Raw genomic sequence first — 25,302 nt, 5'->3', positions numbered from 1 at the left:
GGCATCCGTTTTTTTTGTTTGTTTGCTGTTTGAGTGGGCCAGGTCGTCGGACACAGTCGGTGCACCACGAAAAGGTGCGTAGAAGAGGATTCATCCGGCCCCCCGGGGGACGAACACACAGAGGGAGAGACACACAAACGCCGCAGTAGAGCGGCCGGCGCCCAGCCAGCACACCACCACGCGCCTGTGTGTGTGTTGATCCTCCTCAAACCTCCCCCCACAAATTCCAGTGTGTGTGTAGTGTGGGTCTGTCTGTGCTCGCTAATTCCTTAGTGTTGTGTTCCCCCCTCCCCCCCCCCCCCCCGTTCCGTTGTTGGGTGTGCGTTGCGTCGTCGTCGTCGTCCGTTTGGGGAGTGGAACCAACACGCCGGTCCGAGCACGAAATTGTGATTTTTTGGTTACACCTCCCGGCGAGGAAGGAAGGAAAAAGCGTATCTGTGTGTGTGTGCGCGTTTCGGAGAACAAGGACACACACCGGTGCGTCTGTGTCTGTGTGTGTCGGGTGACAGCAATCAGTAAGCGGCCGAACGGGGACCTCCTGCTATCAACCCCTGTCCTTCCAGAGCCCCCGTCATCACGCAACCCCCAGAGGGACCCAGCGACACGAGAATTGCTCAGGTACGGTGTGCTCAAATTCCTCCAAAAATTCGGTAAGTGATCCTTCACACACATACAAACACACAAACGGGCACAACGAGCCCAATGTGTGTGTGTGTGGGGCTGGGTGTCCTGTTCCTGGAAAATGCGCTCCATTTTTGCCGGCTGCCTTTGGGCAGGGTTTTTGTTTTACCGGTCTTCCCATAGGCAGCAACCCCGTCTGCGAGAGAAAGAGAGAGAGAGAGTGTGCTACTCTCCGTACGAACCGTACCGGCGCACTAGGGGCCAGCCACACCAGACACACCCGTGTTGTGGAAGCTTTTTTTTCTTCTTCTTCCTTCACTTGCTTTGCTTTTGTTCGATGTGGAGCAGGATGGCGGGTGGGTGTGGTGGTGGTGGTGGTCGTGTGTGCGTACACCCTACGAGAGCGCCCCTCCGCACAACACTATGCCGCCGTCCACCAACACGCACTTACACACACACACACACACTTTGGAGTTGATCCTTTTTGTTCCCCCTCCCCCCCCCCCCTCAACCTTTGCTTCTTCACGCAAAGACATCCCTTTTTGCTCGGTGAAAAGCTGTGCAAAACGTGACGGGAAGCGTCTGCGCACACACACACACACACACACATACACATCACGTCAGCTCAGTAGCCACCCTAGTAGTAAATACAAACGGTTGGAGTATGTGTGTGTGTGAGTTTTTTGCCGTCTTTGATGTATAGTGGGAGCGAGAGAGAGAGGAAAGAAGGGGGGGGGGAGTGATATACATAACAACTAACCCCCCACCCTCTCCCGGGTTGCCCCGGGTTGCATGGGCTGGTGGGTCCCCCATCACTCGTGGAGGGCAGCCAGCCCGGCGGTCCAGACTTGGTGTACAACTCCCTTCAGGGCTTGCCTCCCCTTGTCCAAACCCCACCCGAACCGTCAATACGGAAAGGTGGGGGGGGGGACCCCGAGACACAACAGAACGCCCTTCTCCTTGTGTGTGTGTGTGTGTGTGTGTGTGTGTGTGTGTGTGTGTGTGTGTGTGTGTGTGTGTGTGTGTGTGTGTGTGTGTGTCCTCATTTCCGCGGAATTTTACCCTCCCGATGAACCGATGTCGTCTTCCTTGCGCTGTTTATTTTGCGCGACTTGAGTTCTCACGGCGCGTTGATCCTTGCTCGCGTTAAGGGAGGATGGGGAGGTAAGCAGCAGGATTCTTGGAAACAATGGCCTCAGGGTGTGTGTGTGTTTGTTTTGGTGTTTGTCTCCAACGAGAAATACAAAATGGTGGTGTACATGGGCAGTGTACATCTGTGGGGGGGAGGGAGAAAGGGCAGGTGTTTTCTGGAAGACTCTCTGTTCCTTGTTTACCGTTTCAGGTAACCGCATTTCGGTGGCCGTGGGATGCTTTGTTCCGTGGCTTTTAGTTGTGCATTTTCGGTGTTTCGCGCTGATCCAAAGGAAGAAACAAAGCGGGACGATTTGTGTTCCTCCTTCCTCTCCCCCCAACAAGACGCTAGGATGATCATAGAGATTCGTAGGATCTTGCGTTGATGAGAGTTGCTAGTGACTCTGCCAGTCGTGCTGCTAATAGTCGTAACATGTCCCAGAAAGTATTCCTTAGGATTTGAGCACTTCCAGGAGTTCATCAGTTTTAACGGCTTGCTCATAGATCCTTCTGGAAATAGGATATTGCTGATGCCTAAAAGTGCATGGGAACGTCTAGGCACCGGGCGAACAAAAGGCATCCCGTATGTCTGCCTGAGTCCATCTCACGAAGAAGCTGGAGAACTCCCGTGCAAAATAACTCGAGATTAGCAGAAACACGCGATGGTGGATTTGTTATTCACGCAGCAGAAATAGCATTCGGAACTAATGATGCTCCCCTTCCCCTCTCCTCATTCCTGAACTGAGACAACAAAGTAAAGTGAATGATAGGGTACTAGTGATGGGTAATCCTGAGTCAATTGCGATCCGAGTCCTTTATCCGAGGAATTCTCGGCTTTATGCGAAGCTGTTTGAGATTGTCTGGAGCCGTTTGGAATTGTTCTGAGTGGTCCGAAGTCCGAAGTTGACTGGAGATTTCCAGAGACGGAGTCATCGAGAGTCATCCAGAGTCATCCGGAGTCATCCGGAGTCATCCAGAGTCATCCAGAGTCATCCGGAGTCATCCGGAGTCGTATGCAATTGGAGTCGTATGGAGTCGGCTGAAGACTTTCGGAGTCGGAGTCGACCCGAGTCCGGAGTCAGCCGGAGATAAACGGTGCAATGCTTTTGTGGCCAGGACTTTCTTCTCCGACTTTGACTCCTGCTGACTCCGCCCAACGGACGACTCAGCCCATCTTGAGACGACTCCGAGCCCGGACAACTCCGGCTGTCTCCAGACAACTCCGTACGTGTACGGACAACTTTGGACAACTCCGGCTGACACCACTAATTGGGTCGTCAAAACCCGTGGACCACGGCGTTACGATGATAGATAATCACGGTGTTGAAGATGTATTGAAATGTTGAAGTCAGAATTCACTTACAACAACGAACAGATTTCATGAGTCATCCCGAGTGTGTCTCTTGTCAACCACTCAGCAGAAGTTGAAGTTGTGGTTTCTGGTCGGGGTTGGTGATTTTGTTAGCCTTTTTGGAGCAGATCTCAGCAGAGGAACTTCCACCCCAATCCGATAGTCATGTATGCCTGGATGCGCAAATCACACTGTTGTCGGGTAGAGCCGTCACACTCGGTCCTCTAATTGATTCCCCATATCTCCTCTTCCTACTGGGATGCAGTGGTGTGCTGTGCGCGCACGTCCCATCACCTTGAAATGGGCCAAAATAGTTGTGCCAATGCTGCTGCTGCTGCTGCTGGCACAAGCGAGCAAGCGCGCGCGCGACCAAAGGTACTCCATCATGGGTGTCCCGCACCTGCCCTGCTCGCCTGCCTCGTCCGAGATAAAGGGCCCCGTTGCGTGTGCACCCGGCGGCGTGCCGGTGCGTGCACTCTCTCACACACACACACACACACTTAGCGGCCAAAACTATGCAAACCTGTAACGCAAATTGACATTTGCAACTTATTTTTAGCCTGGCACCAAAAAGGAAATGCTAAACCATTTTTCACCATCGCCGGTGTGCGTGCGTGTGTGTGTGCGTCGCTGCCGCGTGCCGAGTTTTCTGCTCGAATGGGGGGCTGCTTTCCCGTACATTTCTCCCTTCTCGGGATGAGATGTGCTGGCGGGGGGGGGGGGGGGGTGCTAGATGGATGCGTGTGCTACGTTGGATTTGCAACGTTTGGTGTTGGTTGGCTGCTTGCCGTTCCGCGTGTACTGCCCCAGGGGGACACAGCTGAAACAATAAGGCTAAAAGAGAGCGGAAGGGGGGAGGGAGCGAAGTTCGATGCATTCCCAAGAATCCCCCCCCTTCTGCTGCCCACAGAGCGCGAGAGTGGTTCACATTCTTTTTTTTTTGTGTGTTGCTTGTCTATCGCACTTCCTGCGAAATGTTAGGAAACCGCTTGCACCAAACCGCAAACTTCTAAGTCCTGCAGCCCGGAAGTTTAGCGAGCAAAATGACAGCAGAGAGGGTGTGTAGACTGGCCACAGAAGCACTCTCCACGCCACTCCACCCTCCTCCCTAGTGCTTGTGCTTACTTCGCCAGACAACAAAGACACTGATTGCTGCGCGAAACCTCCCAGGGACAAAGAAAAACTAGCTTGGGAAGGGGAAGGAGTGGGGAGACCAGACCCCCAAGACCAGTAGAGCTCTTTTTGTCTGGGCCACACCTGTGTCTCGGTGTCCTTTGCTGGGATTTGTAGCTCCATGTATCATCCCCACGCGGCTAGATGGAACGACCCAATCATTGGAAGTTAGTGTGGCGTGTTCTGCGGATCCAGAACTTCACGGAAGGCGAGCAATGAAAGAACTTTGACATGAACATATGATGCAGAAACTGGTTCGGATTCGGACTCTTCTTTGTTGTTGAAGGATTTCTGCGCAACCGAGCTGAAGACGAGCGACAGGCATCAAAACGGGGACAGAATGCTGCTGTGCAGCAGCCAGCTGCGTTTTCGGGAGTTCGGCTCTTCCTGCTTCCTGTTGTGCACCATGTGCGCGCGCTCGACCCCGTGGACCAGGAGAGAGAAGGAGAAAAGGGGCCACAGGAGATCTCGTGTACTACCTTTAACCTACCTGTGCACCACCGCCACCGTGGACCGGCTGTGTTGTACGCACTTCGCCTTTCTTTTTTAGTTTAATGAAGGGTACGCTCGGTAAATGAAGGTTTCCCAAAATGAGGCCTCACTGGTCGGCGACGTAACCGGTGGCAGCAGCAGCAGCTCAACGAAATAAAGAAGGAGAGGGAGCAGCCGGCTGCATATGCAGCGGTTGTTGTTGGCACATTGAACGATCGCTCGAGGCCCGAACCGAACGGCGCGTAACTGCCACACATCTGTTCGCGGCAACAATCGGCATCTTTAGGCTCCCGGTGTGTTCGCACTCTCTCTCTCTCTCTTTCTCTCTATCGATCTCTTCCTGTTTCTCTTTGTCCCTAGGTAACCGGTACACAAAAGGCCACAAGAACGCGCCGGTCCAGAGGTGAGGGAAATTGGGATTGTTGGTAAGCTCCTGCGAAAGGTGTGTTGTGTGACAAACAGCTGAGAAGGAGAACGAGATAGAGAGAGATATATTATGAATGAGAGAAACAGAGAAAGAACGAGAGAGAGACAGAGCAGGGACATTTCTTGCAGTGTTTTGTGTAAGGACAAACATCCCTCGGGGTTGATTTTTCTGATAAAAAGGTAAAGGTAGAGGCAGTTAACCCCTGCGCGCTGCAGTGGTGGGCACGTCTTGAGATGATTGTGTTGTTGTTGTTGTTTCGATTTTTGAAGTTTGGGAAACGGAACCGAGACGCAGGTAGAGGTTTTGGGCATTCTTTTGCAACGACAGTATCCCATCGCGGCACGTCTTTCGGGCCTTACATCTGCCCGTCTGACCTCCGTCTTGTGTCTGCCGCGTGTGCTAATGCCGGCCCGGTGTTTTCGAACTTCTTCCTGGACGGGGGGGGGAGGACCATCAAGGGGGAAGGGTGTGGTACAACCTCGACATGTGTTGGGCTGCGTCGGTCTAATTATGATATCGACAAGAGGTTATCCCTCAGCAATTTTAACCGCCCGCCCGGTGCGTTCGTTGACTTTCCCGCGCAAAAGTGTGCAACATTGCGCCACGGGTGCAATAGGCTGTTGCCAACAAGCGCTTGGGACATTGACATGGGTGCGCGGTGTATCGTATTGTCCGAATGTTGGCGCGGTTTCGGCAATTCGCTCCAGTAATGTTGCCAGAAGAAACATACGCTTATACCTTGTAATTTCCATCTTTCAGATAAGCCTTGCGCGTTCATTGACACTTTACGGCAATATCTCGGCAGTCCCAAGCCATAACAATCCAGAACTCAAGTCTAGAAGTTCAGATTATAACATCGTAGGCTCTAGCTCCCATGGCTGGGGGCATTGATTTCGGTTTGTGTATCGTTATCGGATATTGTCGCGATTTCAGGAATTCTCTCCAGTATTTTTTTTAGAAGAAAACTATGCTTGTACCTTGTAATTCCATGTTTCAGATAAGCCTTGCGCGTTCATTGACACTCCTTTTCTGGTTTGTTATGTCTATGGAGTGTGCTCTGAAGTCTAGAAGCCCAGAAGTTCAGATTATAAAAGTGTAAAAGTATGGAAAATGACCGGTCAGAAATAGGCTCTTGCTAACTTGGCTTGGGACATTGATATTTGCGTTGGATATTACTAGCGGTTTCGAGAATTCGCTCTAGTAATGTTTCCAGAAGTAAAACGCCCTTATACCTTGTAATACCATGTTTCAGATAAGCCTTGCGCGTTCAGTTTACACTATGCCTCAGCATTGTTATGGCTATGGAGTATTGAGATATTGCCAATAGGAGTTCAGATCGATTCTCTTGTGGGCTACGATACCAAGGGCAAGACGATTGGAATCCAAGAGAGATCGAAACAAAAACAAGCGGCGAGGTCTACATGATTTAAAGCCTTTCCATTACCTTTTTCTCATTACCTAGAGTTAATCTTCTCTTTCACTCTAGGAGACCTTAGGTTTGGGTATGCATCAAGAACTTCTAAGCCCCCAACAACATCTTAGCTTGGTGAGAACGGAAGAAATTTTAAGTCATCTCTCTCGCTCTCGATTTTTCGATCTCATTCTTCATCAATGTTTTTTTGCATAATCTCGACACCACCCCCCGATTGCCGATCGTTGAAGAACTCTTCAACACACTCATATTCCAAGCAGAGAGAGAGACCCCCAAAGGTTCTCAGAGTTGTTATCGGTGCTCTTGTTACCTCACAGCATAATGTGCAATTCTCTTCTATTCGGTATAGGTGTATCCACCTAGGTTCGTTGCTTGTCGCTCCCTGCTGTCGTCGTCGTTCGCGGCACGTCCCAAGTGAGTGCGGCATTTTAAGCAGCGCGCGGCGGCTACAGTTCTTCTCGCGAATTTCTTGCCTTGGTGCCGGCGTTTTTTTTGCCATCATTTGCCAAAAAGATGTTTGGCGTGCGTGTGAGTGTGTACGTTACAAATTCTGCTTGTGCCTCTCCAACGTGCTACGGACGAGTGCGTGTCTCGTTCGTCGTCGTCTTCGCCCGAAAACGGTCTTAAAAGTGAGAGTAACCGCGGAGGAGCAAAACATGCAAAAACAAAAGGAAAGCAAACGCCGCGCGCACGAAGGGCAACACTAAAGGAGAGACGGAGAGAATTGGAAAGACGTTGTCTTCGTTTTCTTTGGCGGTAAGGTGTCTGTCTGTTTGCCTGTTGAAGAGGAAACAGGAGCAGCGCTGCCGCTCTGCGAAGGACTTCTTGCTTGGGCGGCTCGAATGCGGTACGAGTGTGTGTGGGGCCTTGCCTGAGGATCGGTTTTTTCTCGTTGCGGGGTGGACCTGAAGCTTTAGCCTGATCCTAATCCTTATCTGCCAGCATCGAAGCAGTGTGCTGTTTGATGCCATGTCCAAGGTTAAACAAAAGAGAGGTCGGGGTTGCTTACCTTTCGGGCGAAAGAGTTTCGCACACGAGCGCCGGTCAGTGTTTCTCAAACTAATTTGAAATGTTTTTTTTTTTTAATTATTATTATTAATGGGGTAATCTGCTAAAAGAGAGCTAAACAACAATTTATATGCTCAAAATTGAACTATTTACTCAGATTACTCATAGATAAAAATCTGTAACATTTGATGACTATTATACAATTACTATAATGGCTCATTTTGTGACTTTCCAACTTTGGGGGATTTTACGATACTGGTCAGCTGTTTTATATGAAGTTTGACAGCTGACGGCTGAAATCAATATCACTTCATACAAAATCACACGCAAATCTAGCCTCAGATTTTCAGCCTAGATTATTACAGTCTGAAAAAAATGTAAACAAGCGTCGAGGCTCGATCGCTTAGCAGATTAGCTCATGAACGATTGATTTGCTTTGGCTCAAGCACAAATATGTTGTCAGGAAAGGTTAAAACACGAAAAGACTCATTTGGAACAGGAAAAAGAGAACAAAACAATATTAAAATGCATCTTTGTTTGAAAATAATTGCTGTAGCCCAATATGGTGGAAGTCAACGGTCAAATGGATACAACCCGGATAATGGAAGCTGTTTTTCTCTGTTGTCTACGAGGCCTCAATATAGGGTTTTCCACAACCACAGCTTTCGAATGTGTACATCATCATTCACCACCTTCAAGATGTTTTTCAACAGCTACCACACATTGTACTGGCATCACAATAACATTTCAGTTCTTACACACAACCCAAAGAACATTCTAATCTAGCCTGATCTAGCCTAATCTAGCTTGAACAAAAAGTTGTTGAAAATCATGTGGAAGAACTGAACAATTATTGTGATGAAAATATAACATTGATGATAGTGACAGAAATTGACTCGAAACCCCCTGTAAAGCTTGTTTCTAAGTTTCGCAAGCGTTCGCATGGTTCTCTAACTATAATTTTAATTATTATCGCTTCCAATTCTTGATCGGGATGGTATTTAAAATCGATTGAACCGATGTTTCTCAGATCTTCAAGCTGACAGAAATCAGTTGAACATTTTATTGTCCGGAAATTTTACATGACATATTTATATTTTTGCCTGCCTCATGTCCCCAGATTTTCAAACCTTTTTTCGTACTTTCTCATTTGCAGGGTTTCCAAGTCAATTTAGAATGTCTGTTGTTTTAATTCAGTTGCATTTGCATCACAATAATGTTTCAGTTCTTCTACATGATTTTCAACAAGCTTCATGTTGAATTCTGCTTAACAGTTCTTTGTGATGCGAATTCAATGTATGACAGCTGTTGAAAATCATCGTTTACGCGGTAAATAATGATGTGCACATTCAAATATTTTTTTTATTTTTTTTTACCATAAACCAATCTCTTCCGATGCCAATAAAAATGGTTTAGAAACTCTGTCCCGCTCCTCGTATACCTGTTCGCGGGGCGCTCTCTTCCTTCTCGGTGTCTGTGTGTTGCGCGGCTCCTAGCATCGTTTCCTTTTTATCCTAAGCTCTTCCTCTCCTTCTCCAGCACGGGTCTGAAGGGGAGGATGGGGGGTTTGTTCTGTTTCGCTCGGCTGCTTCCCGATGGGAAACGGGTCCTATGTGGACGAAAGAGAAAAAAAAGCAGTGGTGAGGCAGCGCAAGCGAGACGCATTGGTGCAAAAAAAAAAAAAACAGACGGACCCCTCGGAAGGTGAAAAAGAAGCGAAGGAGCGAAAGACGCACCACGAAAAACCCAATCGGAAAGACAGAAACGGAAGAAAACCACGTGCTTTTCACAGACTGCCGGGGCGCTGCTGCTGCTGCTGCTGCTGCAGTAGTGAGGAGAGGGCCCGTTGGCAATTTCGGCCCTAGCAGCAACAGCAGCGTTACCAGAACAACATCACCGGCATCACCTTCCCGGCAGGGGTGTGTGTGTGTGATGCGTTCTCAAGGCGAAATTATGGGAGAGTTGCATTAGCATTTGCGACAGAAGAAGAGGGGCAGTGCGATTTCTGTTTTTTGTTTCCTGCTGTGCGATGTAAAGGTATTTCTGATTGGGTCTGCAGTGAGAAAGAGAGAGTCCTATTGGAAGTGGATGGTATTTTGAAGTAAGATTTCGTTTCATTTCACTGGCACAATCGAATGCACCTTTTGTTGTGTTTTTTTGTTGTTGCTTGTTGCATTTTTTGATCACATCTCCTCTTCCTCTCGGAACCCAAACCCTCCGAGTGCCATCGAGAAGGCCTTAAGAACCTCTGCACGTTCCCTCGCCCCGCGTGGCAGAGATGATCCACCTCATGTGTGCGTAAGAGCGAGTTAAACATCTAATTATCAACGTCTCGTCGTCGACTGCTGCCTTCCCTTTTTGTCTCCCCCCCCCCCCCCCTCTTCGCAATTCGTTTCCCAGCGCGCGCACACCAGCTGCTTTTTTGTCGTCGTCGTGGTGTGGTGCCGGTAGAGCAGAGAGGAGAGGGACCACGAATAGCACTACCACCACCACTACCACAGCTGCTGCTACTCTGCCCTTGCCGCCGCAGCAGTTCTTTGCGAGTCCGCTTTGCCCCGAGTTCCCTTACCCTTACCGGATCTGACGGTCGTTGTCGCGTATGGTCTGATTTTGCCGGAGCCAAAACACGGACAGAGCACCACCACGGCTGTGAGGCTTCCGAAGAGCTTGTTTCGCGCGCGCACCGGCAACGTGCTGCTACTTCTCCTCGCACGCAACAGAAACCGGCAGCAGCAGCAGGCAGCAGCAGCGCGTCGACTCAACCGGTATGTCGCTCACTCGTACAATGGCTGTCAAGGCGTACGGATCTGCGCCATAGAGTTCGGTTTGCGTGCGGGTTAGTGTTTCGGTGCGTTTTTCGGTACGTTAACTACACACACACACACACACACACACACACACACATACAGAGCGCGGTGGTGCGTATTCGGTTAATGTGCGCGCCCCTGCCGTGTGTTCTAGGAGGGCGCACGCCCAAGGAACGGGGTAGCAAGCGCCGAAATTAACTGAGCGTGGTGTGTTTGCTCCTACGCGGGGGCCGGTGGTGGAGCAGGAGGGGATGATGAGGCAGAGAGTGTGGCTTGCCGTCTGTGATTAATCAGGAGAGCTAAGAGGAAGAAGAAGAAGAAACCAGAAGGTAAAACAAAGAAGCAAACTTGGAATGAAACACTCGCAGGCGAAGGTTCCGAAGCGATTGAGATGCGCGCATTCTTCCCTCGAGTTGCCGCTCACAGGGAGCTGCGGAGCTAAATCGGTTGCGACTGCTGCGGCTCCCTTGTCCTTAAATGTGAAGTGAAGCAGAAGAAACCGTTGTCGCCTTGTGCATGTTCTCCGTGTCCATCGGTTTGTGTGTAATCGGTAGGATATATTGGGCCTTTGTTTCGCGGATTCGCTGCTCTCGGTTAATATCCGCGCGCAAAAAGGCATCATCCACAAAGGTGTGTGTGTGTGTGTGTTTGAGAAGGAGAGAGATAGATAGAGAAAGGGTAAGAGAGGGTATAGTGTTTCAAGAAACATCCCGACGACTGCCAACATTAGGAGCATTGAAGAGGACATCCCGACATTGAAGAACCTATGTTTTTGAAAAGCTATAAAACATCCGATGCTTAAAACCCTCAACCATCAACCAATGTCTCTCCAATGTCCCTCCATCAAACGTTCTCAGCCGAACCCTACCAGCAGCCCCTTCCATATGGGCAGCACGTGAACGGGAAGCATCCAAAGATCGAGAACCCATTCGCAAACACATTGCTGTTCCAGATGGGTAGATAGAGGGAGTTGGAGTGGAGCAGGATTTTATGGTCATCAACTTGAGCAAAAAACAAAACAAAAAACCATTCCGAAGTCGGCGGTATGTGTTGTGAGTCCTCTCCGAATACCACCCGCTGCAGCGCCTGGAGCCTATGCATCTTTATCTTTTTTTCCCTCGGTGATCGTGCAGCTCCGCAGATATGGTCGGACATGCACTTCTCCTCCAGAAACGGTTGGATTGGATACTTCTTGCAATTTGCAATAACGTCGTTGGGAGAGGTGTGGTTCCTGTGTTTAAAAGTTCTATCCAGAATTGTTGAATCTCCACCATCATGAACCTGGGATATTGTAACTTGTCAATGTGTTGTGCCATGAACGTGGAGTTTTATTGTGGAGTTACTAGCCATATTTTGATGAGTTTTGGGTTTTTTTTCTTTTTCGCGAAACTCATGCTCCAAACGTTATGTTATCTGGATTGGTATCATTATGGAGTTATGAGAGGACTCCAACTTCTCTTCTTTTTTCTTTAAATGGAAAGATCTACGCGGTCATGTCGGACATCCGTGACGTATTAGTAACACGCTACCAGAAGTCCTTGTTCCTTTGGAGTCGATTCTATTAGGTCTTATAAGAGCCGAAGCGTTCTGAATAGGTTCGTTCAGTTCCTCAACCCGAATGATCGGAACTAGGTTTAAAATGCTGAACCTATTAGGTTTCGGTTGGAACTGGTCGTAATGATTGGTTTTATTGGGATGCTCGCAAGAAGCTCGGAGTTTTCAAAAACACCGGATACGACTCCAAGCCAAACTTGTGGTGTGCTCTCTGGAGCGCACCCACGACTCCGATCCGATTCCAGCTATTGTTACCAGCTAAAAGTCGGAGTCGCCCGGAGGCATTTCATTTTGTGGTATTTTTTGCTTAACGACTTCACTTCTTAAACAGGCTTTTCTTTATACGAATTGTGGTTTGAGTCGGATGAAGTCAACAGGAGTCGAAGTTTAAAAGCCTCAGCACATTAACATTGCTCCGATAGTCTGCCGGCGACTCTGGACGACCCCAGATGACTCCAGATCACACCAGACGATTCCAAACGGCGCTGGAAAACTGGGCTCCAGAAAGTAGGTTCGACCAGCATTCTCCGGAGCTGGCCGGAATCGTCCGGTGCCGTCCAGAATAGTGATGTGCTCTCTGGAGCGCACCCACGACTCCGATCCGACTGCGACTATTATTATTCTGATTCCGACTCCGGCAAAATCGGAACCACTAGTTCCGCCCGGAGTCGGAGTCGCCCGGAGTCGGAGTCGCCCGGGGTCGTTTGGAGTCGTTTGGAGTCGTTTGGAGTCGTCCGGAGTCATTCGGAGTCGTCTAGAATCGATCGGAGTCAACAGAAGCCGTGTGTTTAATATGCTTGTGATCAGGCATTTCATTTCGTTGCGATTTTTGTCTTTCACTTTGCGCGTGTACTTCGTGTACAGGTCTTTGTTTCGAAGGCCAACACCGGCCCATACCGGACGACTTCGACTTCAACCATTTCCGGTCGACTCGGACGACTTGAACGACTCCGAACATCTCCGAATGACTCCTGGCGATTCCGGACGATTCCGGACGATTCCGAACGACTCCAGAAAATGCAGGGCGGATTTTTGCCAACTTTACCACTATCACTAGTCCAGAAACAGAAGAAGTCGTCGGAGTCAATACCAGGAGATGTCAACATTTGGATTTTTTTTGCTATTTGATGTATTGTCACGGCAGTTTTCAATGCTATACCGTAAAATCAATTGAACTATTCTTGCCTGTTTCCATTGACCTTATTTCCGTGTGCAATTGTTCAATATTTGCCTAACACGTGGCTCACATAGCGACGGAAAAGCTTTATTGGGCTTACGCTCCTCTTTGATTGCTTTACCCAAATTACCCATTTTGCAGTCACAATCCCTTCTTGATTGTTGGTTTTGTTAACGCTTCTCATGTGGATAATTTATGGGTTATTTTAAACGTCTCTGCTTTTTGTACCGTATATACTATGGCTTCAAATTTACCTCGACACAGTAGGACATCTTATGATTAATTAAATTGTACCCGTAAACAAGAATCTTGCTTTAAAAAAATATTCATAATTTTCAAACAAACCCCTTTCTCTTATTCTATTTTAGGTGTATTATCAACCAAATCGGAAACAATAAACCTAGTGTAAAGAGAACGCGTGAAGAGGAGGAGGGGAGCGCCTGTTTATAGCGTACACAGCTCCAAAGGCGACACCTCCAAGGAACCAAGAGCAATAGCATTTCGTAGCACTCTAAAGCAACCGCAGAGCAGAGAGAGAGAGAGAGAGAGAGAGAGAGAGAAAGAGGGAGAGAAAACCAACAAAACTGCCTAGCACAAGCATGGACGATTTTTCGCTCGCGTTCGACGACAACCGGCAGTCGCTGTCGGTGGCGACGGCGGCCACCACGCTCGCCCAGCTGACGTCCCAGTTCGACGATCTGCACCTCGGCACCGGCGGTGCGGACGCGACAAGCCTGCTGAGCGGGCTGGTGGGGGCCGGCGGGCTCGGCAGCATCGGCGGGCTGCACCATCACCATCACACGCTCGCGTCCCTGGCCGCCGCCGCCGGTCCGGACAGTGGGCTGCTCGATCGGCACCACCATCACCATCTGGGCGGCTGTGCCAACGGCGGCACCGGTGGTGGGGCCCCGGGCCACCATACGCCCAACTCTACCAGTGCTGCGGCCGCCGCCGCCGCCGCCACCAACGTGCTGGATACGTTTGTCGCGATGGTCAGCGGGCTGACGGGCGTGTGTGCGGCGAACGGCGGCAGCACCAACGGTACCGTCGGCCCGACCGGGGGCCTCGGTGGAGTAGTGAATGGTGGTGGTGGCGGTGGCGGTGGCGGCGGTGGCGGTGGCAACCTCATAACCAGCAACGGCACGACCAACGGCGGCAGCGGCAAGCTCGAGGAGCGCCCGGTCAAGTACAAGTCGCACACGGAGTGCGTGCCAGTGCCGTCGTCCGAGCACGTGGCCGAGATCGTCGGCCGCCAGGGCTGCAAGATAAAGGCGCTGCGGGCGAAGACGAACACGTTCATCAAGACGCCGATCCGGGGCGAGGAGCCGATCTTCGTCATCACCGGCACGAAGGAGGACGTGACGCGGGCGAAGCAGGAGATACTGTCCGCGGCGGACCATTTCAGCACCCTGCGCTCGTCGAAGAAGCAGGCGATCGCGCTGCTGGCGGAAAGCCGCAACATGCTCGGGTACAGCATGCCGGACGAGATCACGATCCAGATCCGGGTGCCGCAGAAGGTGGTCGGGCTGGTCGTCGGGCCGAAGGGGGCCACGATCAAGAACATCCAGCTCAAGACGAACACGTACATCATCACGCCGAAGCGCAACCAGGAGTCGGTGTTCGAGATAACCGGCCTGCCGACGAACGTGCACACCGCCCGGCAACTGATCGAGGAGCACATTGCGACGCGGGCCGGCACCACCACCTCCGGCGCGGCTGGCGGCAACGGGGGCGGCGGTGGCGGTGGAGGTGGTGGAGGCGGTGGGGGTAGCAGTGGGGGCAGTAGTAGCAGCAGCAGCAGTAGCAGCACCACCAGCTCGAGCGGCTCGTCCACGTCCTCGTCCGGGCACGGCATTGGCCCGGGGGGCGGTGGCGGCGGCGGCGGTGGTGGTGGTGGGCTGAGCCGGTCCGGGTCGTCCAGTGGGGCGAGCAACGGTGGCAACGGGCCGGGCCTGGGCTGCCTGTCCGGGAGCGTGACCGGCAGTGCGGGCTCCCTCATCGGAGGCTTCGGCGGCGGCGGAAACGGTCTGCTAAACGGGAACCAATACCACCACCATCACCATCATCTGGAGCAGCAGCAGCACAACAATCACCATCATCTGCACCATCCGCACCACCAGGGGACGCTGCTGAATGGCGGAAGCCTGTCCAGTGCCTTGAACGACGGTGGCGGCGGCGGCACCAACGGGCTGCTCGGTGGCATCGGCAGCGAGCACGACTTCGAGGGCAACCAGTTCATCATCGACAATCTGCTCGAGTACTTCAACAACATGTCCGGCACGAACCAGCAGCAGCAGCAGCAGCACCATCACCACCAGCAGCACCACCACCACCAACACAACCACCACGAGCCGTACCTGTCGCCCGGCGCCGGCGGGACCGGGATCGGCGGCGAGCACATACCCGACTTCCGCAGCATCTGGGAGAGCCTGAGCGAAAGCCAAACGTCCGGCACGACCACCGACAACTCGGACAACTCGTCGCTCGTCTGGACGCTGCCGTCGTCGCCGCGCAACTCCGTCTCGTACAGCCCGGACGATTTCATCTTCCAGCGATAGAATGTGTGCCGCGGCACCAGGGAACAACAACTGAAGCAATACAGCCGGCGCAAAGAGGGGGAGAACCCGCACACAACGTTTTGGATCCTTTGAACGGTGAAGGAGAAGAGAGAGAGAGAGAGAGGATCGCTCAAAGCTACACACAATTCTCGTTGTACGATCGTTCCTGGTTGAGCCGCTCGAATGGCGCCGGAGCCTGTCGGTCGTTCTGAAGGGGTTACTGTTTTAATTTGTGATTTGCGAGCGCACGAGATACTGTTTCGATTGTATTTTTGTACTTTTTTTTAAACTTGTTTGTCTTTGTCCCCATTGTGTTGTAGTTGCTTTTACAGTTTTCGAGCTTTTGGAGGCGCAATAGCGCCCGTTGCATAGGAGAAAAGAGGAGAAAAGAAACCAAAAGGAAGCGCAGGGGGAAACCGCCGGAGCGTTTTTCGTGTTATTCTATAAGACTCTAAGGGATACAGAGAGAGAGGGAGAGAGAGAGAGAAGGTCGAGGAGAGCACAACACGGCAAAGGTTGTTTGTTTGTTTTGACTTGCGTGTAATTAAGTTTTGTTTTTAAAATAATTTAAATTAATCTTTAAGTTTTATAGTTGCTCATCCGGTTCGCTTTTAAGCAAGCAAAATACCGAGAAGAGGAAGAGGAAGAAAAAAGAAGCGACACAGCATCCCAGTTACATTTGTATTTGTCCTATGCGAGCATGCTGGAGGGCGGCTCTAATCGTAGTTAACACAGCCCCCAAGTGGCCAGGAGCAGGCAGAAGCGATACACACCCAATACATTTACACACACAATGAGCACAAGCGCATTTTCCAGAACAGGAGGCAAGGCGCGTATATTATTAAAACGAGAAAAAAAACATCACATACACGAAAAGAAGAGCGGAGCTTTATACTAATTTAACTATTGTATAGGTTTACATGAACTCTAGCATTTTAGGGTGTGAAATCGCACACACACACACGCGTACAGAATGAGATTTGTTGTTCGGGTTCCGGTGGTGTGTTGCGGGTGGGGGTACACGACCATTGTTGGATTTATCCATCATTGTTTGGCTAATCCCCTTAATTAATCCCACACACACACACACGCCCACACACGTACAGAATGAGATTCGGATTGGTTTTGGGAGGGGGGGAAACTCTCATGTTAGCTCATCCAAAACAACCTAGCAAGAATATTTCATCCCCATTTTCAGCGATTAGAGAGACACACATACACACACACATACACACACACGCTCAGATTGTGGCAATAATGGTGAAAGAGGGAGTGGATGTGAATTTTAATAATTAAAAAGTAATAATATTAGCAAGCCAAGGATGATCTGTGTGTGTATGTGGTGTGTGTGTGGGATGTATAAGGAGCAAAGGCGCGCCAGTGTATAGTAAAACGTGTTTAACAACTGAAGTTTAAATGCCTAAACGAAAAACGAAAGGGAAGCGTGAGAGAGATAGAGGGAGCATTAGAGGGCAAACAAAGAAAAGAACAGTAGCCAGCAGGACACACCGGGTGGAGGGGTCCAGTTTTCTTTTAAAAATATTTGTTAAATTCTGTTTTTATTTTTCCCCGGAAAAGGAAAAGTCACGTTACATGCAGCCTGGGAGCGCGAAACGCGACAACAGCGAGCGAAATTACCTCCAAAAACGGAAATATTTTGAAAAACTTGCTTGTTTTTGTCCGCTTGTGTTCTGTTGGTTTTGTTGAGCGAGAGACATTAGTTAATGCGTGAAAAAGTGGTACGGAAATTTTGGGTTTTTGGCTCTCGGTTGGTACGAATACAGGTGATTTGCGTCCAGGCGTCCAGGCTGCCTCAAAAACACACCCCCAAACACACTGCCGGTTGAAAGTTTAGGGAGCAAAGCGGAAATGTAGCAGTGATACTAGCAATTGATGTTTGTTTTTTTTTTCAAGTCATATAGAACACGAAGGTGTGTATCGCGTTTTGTTCTTTTTATGGTGTCATTGAGCGCGCAAAGGTGTACTAAGTAATTTATTTTTTATCTGCTGTGTATAGTTTATTTTATTTTTATTTTGTTCTTTGGAGAGTATTTATACATCGGATAGGCGGACCGGCAATGTGTATGTGTGTGTGTGGTGTGATGATGGTAATGAAGCATGAGCATGATGATAATGAAGAAGTGATTTAGCAGTGAGGGTTAGATAGATAGTTACATAGTTAGAGAGCGAGATGCAAGCCGACTGGCAAGAGGAGCAAATGGAATAAACACACACACATACACACATGCCGGTATGCGCGGTATGAGACAAGTAGTCCACAGGATTATATATGGGGAAGAGTTGGAAGGCGAAGAAACCGGATGTGAGTAAAACAATTTGCCAAGGCGCTTCAAACTAATCAAACGTAAGAACGGGGACGTGAAAACATATGGAAAATGTAGTAACACAAAACGTTAAAGAAGAGTGAAAATATTATTATGAAAAAAATATATATTATATCTATATTATATGTTAATCTACAATGATAACACACACTGCGTAAAAGAGCGAACCTCGAAATAAAAATAAAAAAATAGGAGGAGCGGGAGCAGGGTGGTACCAAAACGCGTAAGCAAACGAATAATAATGATAACTAATTAATAGTAACACTCTATCACCATTCGGCTTAAAAGTGGCAGAGAAAGAGAAAGAACAGAGAGAAAGAGAGAAGAAAAAATAAACAGAGAAGGAGAGAGAGATAGAGAGAGCGCGCACTGAGAGAAGCATTACAAAGAAAATGAAGAACTATAATGAAGGTAATCATTTACGCAACAGGCAGCAGAACAGATGCAACCATTGGCATTGAGAGCTGTAAACCAATTATTGTAATATTCGAAACAAAAGCTAACACTGACAAATGATGACCGAATCCCAAAAAAAATAAGAGAAAAAAACAACGTGCACAACAAACACGAAAGCAGTTTATTTTTATAGAACAAAAAGAAGAAGAAGAAGGAGAAGAAGAAGAATATTAAACAGGAGCCATCTAAAGCATTTAACATTAGACGGAAGCGTAAGGGACGACGAGAAAGCAAGAAAAATAAAGAATAAATAAAATATTGTAACAAAAAAGAAAATACAGACAGACACACGTAAAATTGGCTTCCGGGACTGATGGTGTGATGGTGTAATGTCGGGTGTGATGGTGGTGCCGAGAAGATTTATCTAGAGAAAAAAAGGTAAAAAAGGGGAAAATGCAGTGAAAAGACACTCTTCTTTCTGTCTCTGTCTCTACCACCGGTAGTACTGTGTTCCATTATCTCTGGGAAATTACCGAGGTAAAGCGAAAGCAAAGAGAACAAACAAAACAAAAAATCGAGAAAGTAAAAAAAAAAATGAGCAGAGAAATAAAAAAAGAAGAGAGAATAAAAAGAAAGATGAGATGAAAACAGATATTGAATATTCCTATACAGAAATATACATAAAAAAGATATATATAGATTATATATATAGTATATAAATATATTTATGTACAGATATACCGCGTGTAGGGTGTAGTGGGTGGATGAGAGAGGTACGTAAGCTCCGATTCAGACAGAAGAACCGGTGCAAAGAAAGCAATGCAAAACATATGGAACGAAGATAAGTGTAAGCTCTAGTAGTAGTTCCGGTATCGGTGCAACAAACAAGGCACACCTCCCGGCGTCGAGATTGCTGGGCATATTTTTCTGGACAGTGAAACTTTCATTTTGGACGAAGCGTAAACACTTACGGAGGCCGTGTTGTTGTGTACTTAGACACTCAAAAACATGGCGGCCAAATCCGTTGGCGGTTGGCGTAAATTATAGGTCGTCCGAAGGATCGAAGATCAAGAGAGCTAGAGTCGATCTATCAAACAGAGAAAGAGAGAGAGAGAGAGAGAGAGAGAGAGAGAGAGAGAAAAGAGGGAAGAGAGAGAAAAAATCTGTCGACGCACATACTACCTTTTTTTAATCTAATCGCTCGCTGGTTGAAAGGAAAGAAGCTAAATTAGTACTTGACGCCATCATACTTAAACGTCTAACGGCTTAGAGCAACAATGTTTTCCGTTTTTTCCCACTGTTCACTATTCATCTTACTATTCATTACTATTGCCCGCAACCATTTAAGGTAGAACTTGATGGTAAGAGTATAATAAGGCACATACACATATACACATCTGATGAAGCAGGTAATAAGTTTCAAGTAGGACTATGGTCAGAAAGAAGAAAGCAAGACAAGTTGTCCAGATTCATTGCAACTAATGCAGACTTGCGAATGAGCTCAAAAAGAGAGAGAGAGAGGATATAACAGAAAGCAAAAATAACGATATAGAAGAGGGTAGTTGGAGGGCAGATAAAAAGAAAGATATAAAAAGGCGGAAAGGGAGCGAAAGCAACGAGTGAGAGAAAAAGGGAGAAAGAATTGAGATAGAAATATAGAAAAGAGTGCGAGATGTGAAAAGGAAGAGGGAAAGAGAAGAGAATAGTAAGATGGCGTACGGAAGCGTCAGTATATGGATATACTATACCAATAATTACTAGTAGGGATATCACATTTATAGATTTGTTGTCTGTGTCGATAAGTTTTATCATGTTTCTTTGTATTTATATGGAGTTTATAAAATGCGAGAGAGAGAGAGAGAGAGAGAGAGAGAGAGAGAGAGAAAGAGAGAGAGAGAGCTAGTTCGAGGGGAGAGAAAAGGAGAGTGGTAGTCTATTACATCTCATGTCCAGAACGTTTTTCTTGATGGTTCTTAACAATATATTCTATCCAATTACCACCTACTATATCTATACTACTAATCACCACAGCGCAGCAGCGCAGGTAGTCGTATACATTTAGCCTAGAATGCGACCTTCATTGTCATCCTGTGCGCTACGAGCTAAAAGCGCTACTTGGTCACAGTGCTGGTCCAAATTGCTCTTACCGTACCGTACGCGGGACATCCACTGGGCCCGATTCCTCATTATTAGTTCCCGATTTTTGTATGAATGTGTATCAGGATCTGTACCGTAAACGGATATCTTCTACCTAGATGTCTTAGTATGTGCTTTGTCCATAGTTACTACGGTACTTTAACGGTCAAATGATTTTAATTGCAAATCCGAGATTTTCCGAGAAGAGCTACTAAGAAGAGCTTACTTGAGCACTAAGAAGAAGAGTGTCTATGTTTCCATTGTAGTTTAAATTGAATGTGCAATTATTGGAACGATAATACACACACACACCCCACCCACGCACAAATACCTATTGGCTCATTATCGTTACACAGGTTTTCTTTTCCATAATGTTGCTAACCAACAACACATGCAATGTACTTACGCTTACACTTAAGGCTTGCATTCTGACAGCTATCAACTTTTTGAGCACGATGTCTCAAACACTTCAACCATATCCGCTAGTGTGTGTGTGTATTTGGATGAAATTATTTATAGATTTGTTCTTTGTGTTCTGCTTGATCATCCTGCTCAGTAGTCACTAGAGAGAGAGAAAGATCCACTAAGCAACATCCCAGTGCAAGTGGTTTCTATGGACGCGATAGTGTGTCGGTACAGCATAGAAAAGAGGAGAGAGAGAGAGTTAAAGAGAGAAAATAAATGCGCAAATATTCTTCCAACGTTTGAAAAGAAGTGAACGGCGCACGGCATGTTTTTTTTCAATTTAGTTGATTTGTTTGGTACATTGGTGTATTGAAACATAAAAGTCTGACAACGGTTATTGCTTAGGTTAGGACAACTTAAGACAGAGAAACACGGAGTATTAGTGGGAAGCGAATAATACAGAAAAAAGTAATAAAATCAGAGAGAGAGAGATGGTAGAAAATAAATATAAAAAAAAACAATAGTTGGACTAAAAGGTGCGACCAATGAAAGATTAGTCCACTACTTCCCACTAAGAGGATATCTATATACACATACATGAATTGATAAAAGGATGAGACAACATTTAGCGAGAAATAATGAAGTTTATCAACACAGTTTGTACATCCTCTAATTTCGGGGCATCGGATTATGGTAGGATGCTGTATGGAAGGATAGCTTAAAACAGAACGCACTTTTTCGTACACGTACACGAGTGTGGAGGTTAAGAATCCGATCATGGATTGTACATGCATGAACACATACTATTATCTCACAGCTGTACCGTAACTATCGCAAACATTACAACGCATTACTCTCTCGATCCTAAATACACTACTGTACACCCATACACATACAAACAGGTGTAACTGTAATGGAAAGCGGAGTGGAAGTAACTAGGAAGAAGCATCAAAATGGAACATGGCGTCAAGCTAAACACTGAGAAAGTGGAATGGAGATAGAAAAGAAAGAAAGAGCGAAGTAGAAGAGAGAGATACCCATTATCGATACACGATAAGAGCTCAATTTTATATCGAAATTTATATACATACTTGATAGATAAAGAAAATGTAAGAGTTATAAACAGCAGAAGAACGAAAAAGAAAAACGATAAAGCAATAGAAGACGATGATGCTGCGCAAAAAACAAACCCCCAAAAGCGGAACAAGCAAGAAAACTGAAAGCAAATGCACCTCTCGAATACTAAAAAAAAAACACTGAAAACTGCTGAACAGCGCCACAGATTTTGTTACCTATATATGCGTGGGGTTTGCGTTTAGGTCTGCGTTGTTATGTTAGTTATAGCTTTGTTCTCTTCTAATCTTGTTGGTAATTTTTTGTTTTACGTTTTTTAGAGAAATTGAGCACTTTCTAAAGAGTTTTTAAAACAAAACCGAAACCGCAGCAGATCTAAAGAACTACCAATCCCGTTCCACTGCCGCTGCGCAATATATCAATCACACTCTGCGGTGACAGTTGAAAGCAATTACAGCGGGCACTACCCCGCGTGAACTTCCTTCTCTGTTAGTAGGCTTAAGTTTTCGTGATTAAGTTTCGACGCGGTGCACCACGCGCCACACTTTGGTAAATCGGCATTAGCAGGAGAGAGGGAGAGATGTTCACACTATATATATCAAAGCGCGGTGTGGTCGTCCAGTGCCTAAGGAACCGGGTGGTCCGGGCCCTCACACTTAGTGCATCAGCTGCCGTACACGTGTGGGTGTACACGCACCGCCGTAGCTTAGCGCAAACATGTGTGCGTGAAAACCCCCAAAACAAAACCAAGCAAAACGATAAAAAACAGCCCGGGATAAAAGCTGAGAGGAAGAGGGACATTTAAAAAGGGAAACACTATCGAAGATGACTTTTTTCGTTTTGTTTTACTAATACTGCTATTACAACTACTAATACTACTCTTATAACGACTATTACTACTACTAAACACTCTAGCCTCCTCTCCATCCAAACAAAAAAAACAAGCTTTTTTAATGCTGCTCTCCACTGCTAGTGTAGGATCTTACACAACGGGGCTCTGTCCACACGACCGCCCCCCGTGAACTGTACTAACGTTGACACACGGGGGAGAGACGGTACACTAACGCTCGCGTATAGTGACATTTAACACCCGTGGCAAGCACACTAGCGGCGTCATGAATGCAACCAAAACGGTAAAGCAAAACCGGTGGATAATAATCGCATGAATGTTTAAACAATTGCAGATACTTATAAGCCGACAGAGAGAGAGAGAAAATGAAGGTCGAGAGAGATAGAAAGAGAAAAAGGAGTTTTGTACGAATAGTAAAATCAAATTAGTCGACAGTTCGAGAGTAGGTGGACGCACGCGCTCCATCGCCCAATGCGCACGCGTGTGATGACGCGTTGGGCAGTTGGACAGTATCGGAAGATCTATAGTTTTTAGTATACAATATACCAATCATGAAGCAATGCCCTCGTAATCTGATGACTGGATAGAAAAATATATAATTATATACATATAAGAGACATTACTATACTTGGTGTAGCAAGATCATCCTCATTCTTACCCCCCTCATACCCTCCCCCGTCTCCAGCCTCACCATACACACACACATTCATCAGTGAGAGAGAGAGAGAGAGGAAGTTGCGGGAAGTGAATTTTATAAAGATGGCGAGCAAGCAGGAGAAATGTCTTGCCAAGTTCGGCCAGGTCCAATGTCATTATAACACACACCGAGAGATCCACATACAGCCGCAACGTAACATACACCTTCACCCGAACAAAACGGCATGTGGGGAGGGGAGAAGGCTTTCCAGGGGAGGAGAGGGACACACAGAGCGACACAGCGAACTAAATAAAGAGAGAAAGAAAAAAAAACCGAAACCGATAACGTAGAGCCGAGGCGCGTAAGAGGTGTAGCGGAGCGGTGGTCGTACGAAGACGAAGAAGACTGTAATGCACTACTCCTAAAATATGTTGTATGGGAAGTATTTAGAACAAAACAAACAAAAAAAGAACGGTGAAACGCGTGAAACAAGAATATCTAATAAAAGTCTTATAAATTAGATCCCGACGATGTGTTCGCTTATTCGGTGCATGTGTAGTAATCCATTCGCATCATCCACTCAAGTGTAGAATTCGGGTACTTTCTTGACATCCTGGCTGTTATAAGTCTACTGGCATCATCCTGTTATTCATTTCGGTTCGCATGTAAAGATCTCGTAGCTATCCCGATCCTCATAGGACTACCCGTATTATCCAATATCCAAAACATTACGTCAGATTGGGTCCTCATAAGGTCCTCAAGCCACCAGGTACCCATTGGAAATGAATGTCAATGTCTCAGAGGGACATATTCGTGCTGGAAATGTCCCTAAGTTGCTTTCAGATGAAGTGGTTTCAGTGGTAACAAAATTCCGAGGCATGCATTGCCTACATCGAAACTATTGATTTGCTCTTTACAGTACACAATACCCGAAGTCGGTTCGGAGTCGTGGGTAAGTATGATTTCGAGTCTGGCAAAATCTTCCGGAGTTGGAGTAACCTGGAGTTGACGTTGTCTGGAGTTGGAGTCGTCCAAAGTCGTCCAGAGTCTCGGGTCGTCCGGACTCGCAGTCGGTCTGAGTAGTCGAGTCTGGTATGATTTCGGGTCTGGCAAAATCTTTCGGAGTTGGAGTCACCTGGAGTTGAAGTTGTCTGGAGTTGGAGTCGTCCGGAGTCGCGAAGAGCCTCGGATCGTCCGGACTCGCAGTCGGTCTGAGTCTGATATGATTTCGAGTCTGGCAAAATCTTCCGGAGTTGGAGTCACCTGGAGTTGAAGTTGTCTAGAGTTGGAGTCGTCCGGAGTCGTCCAGAGCCTTGGGTCTTCCGGACTCGCAGTCGGTCGGAGTAGTCGAGTCTGGTATGATTTCGAGTCTGGCAAAATCTTCCGGAGTTGGAGTCACCTGGAGTTGGAGTCGTCCGGAGTCGTCCAGAGCCTTGGGTCGTCCGGACTCGCAGTCGGTCGGAGTAGTCGAGTCTGCTTGATTTCGAGTCTGGCAAAATCTTCCGGAGTTGGAGTCACCTGGAGTTGGAGTCGTCCGGAGTCGTCCAGAGCTTCGAGTCGTCCGGACTCGCAGTCGGTCGGAGTAGTCCGAAGTTTTCAAGAATAGCGCTGTTGCTACGACAGCATCATTGCACCGTCTCCGGTTCCGACTCTGACACTGACTGAGGTCGATTCCCACTCCGGACGGCTCCTGATAATGCAGATCGGACCCACCTTCCAGAGTCGGTT

The 25,302-nt window shown here is 47.7% G+C and overlaps 1 protein-coding gene across 1 annotated transcript; it reads left to right on the top strand.

Annotated features, from left to right (window-relative positions):
• Positions 1-13,688: 13,688 nt before the first annotated feature.
• LOC120905526 (homeotic protein female sterile) lies at positions 13,689-24,096 on the top strand (the record flags this gene model as incomplete). Its single annotated transcript, XM_040316379.1, has 1 exon — positions 13,689-24,096. A coding segment is annotated over one exon (2,043 nt), but the record flags the coding sequence as incomplete, so codon positions are not given.
• Between the last annotated feature and the right edge of the window lie 1,206 nt (positions 24,097-25,302).

This window comes from Anopheles arabiensis, chromosome X, assembly GCF_016920715.1.
Source record: "Anopheles arabiensis isolate DONGOLA chromosome X, AaraD3, whole genome shotgun sequence".
Taxonomy (NCBI): Eukaryota; Metazoa; Arthropoda; class Insecta; order Diptera; family Culicidae; genus Anopheles; species Anopheles arabiensis.
Note: the sequence above shows the minus strand (reverse complement) of the source record. Positions and strands in the feature narration are given on the sequence as shown.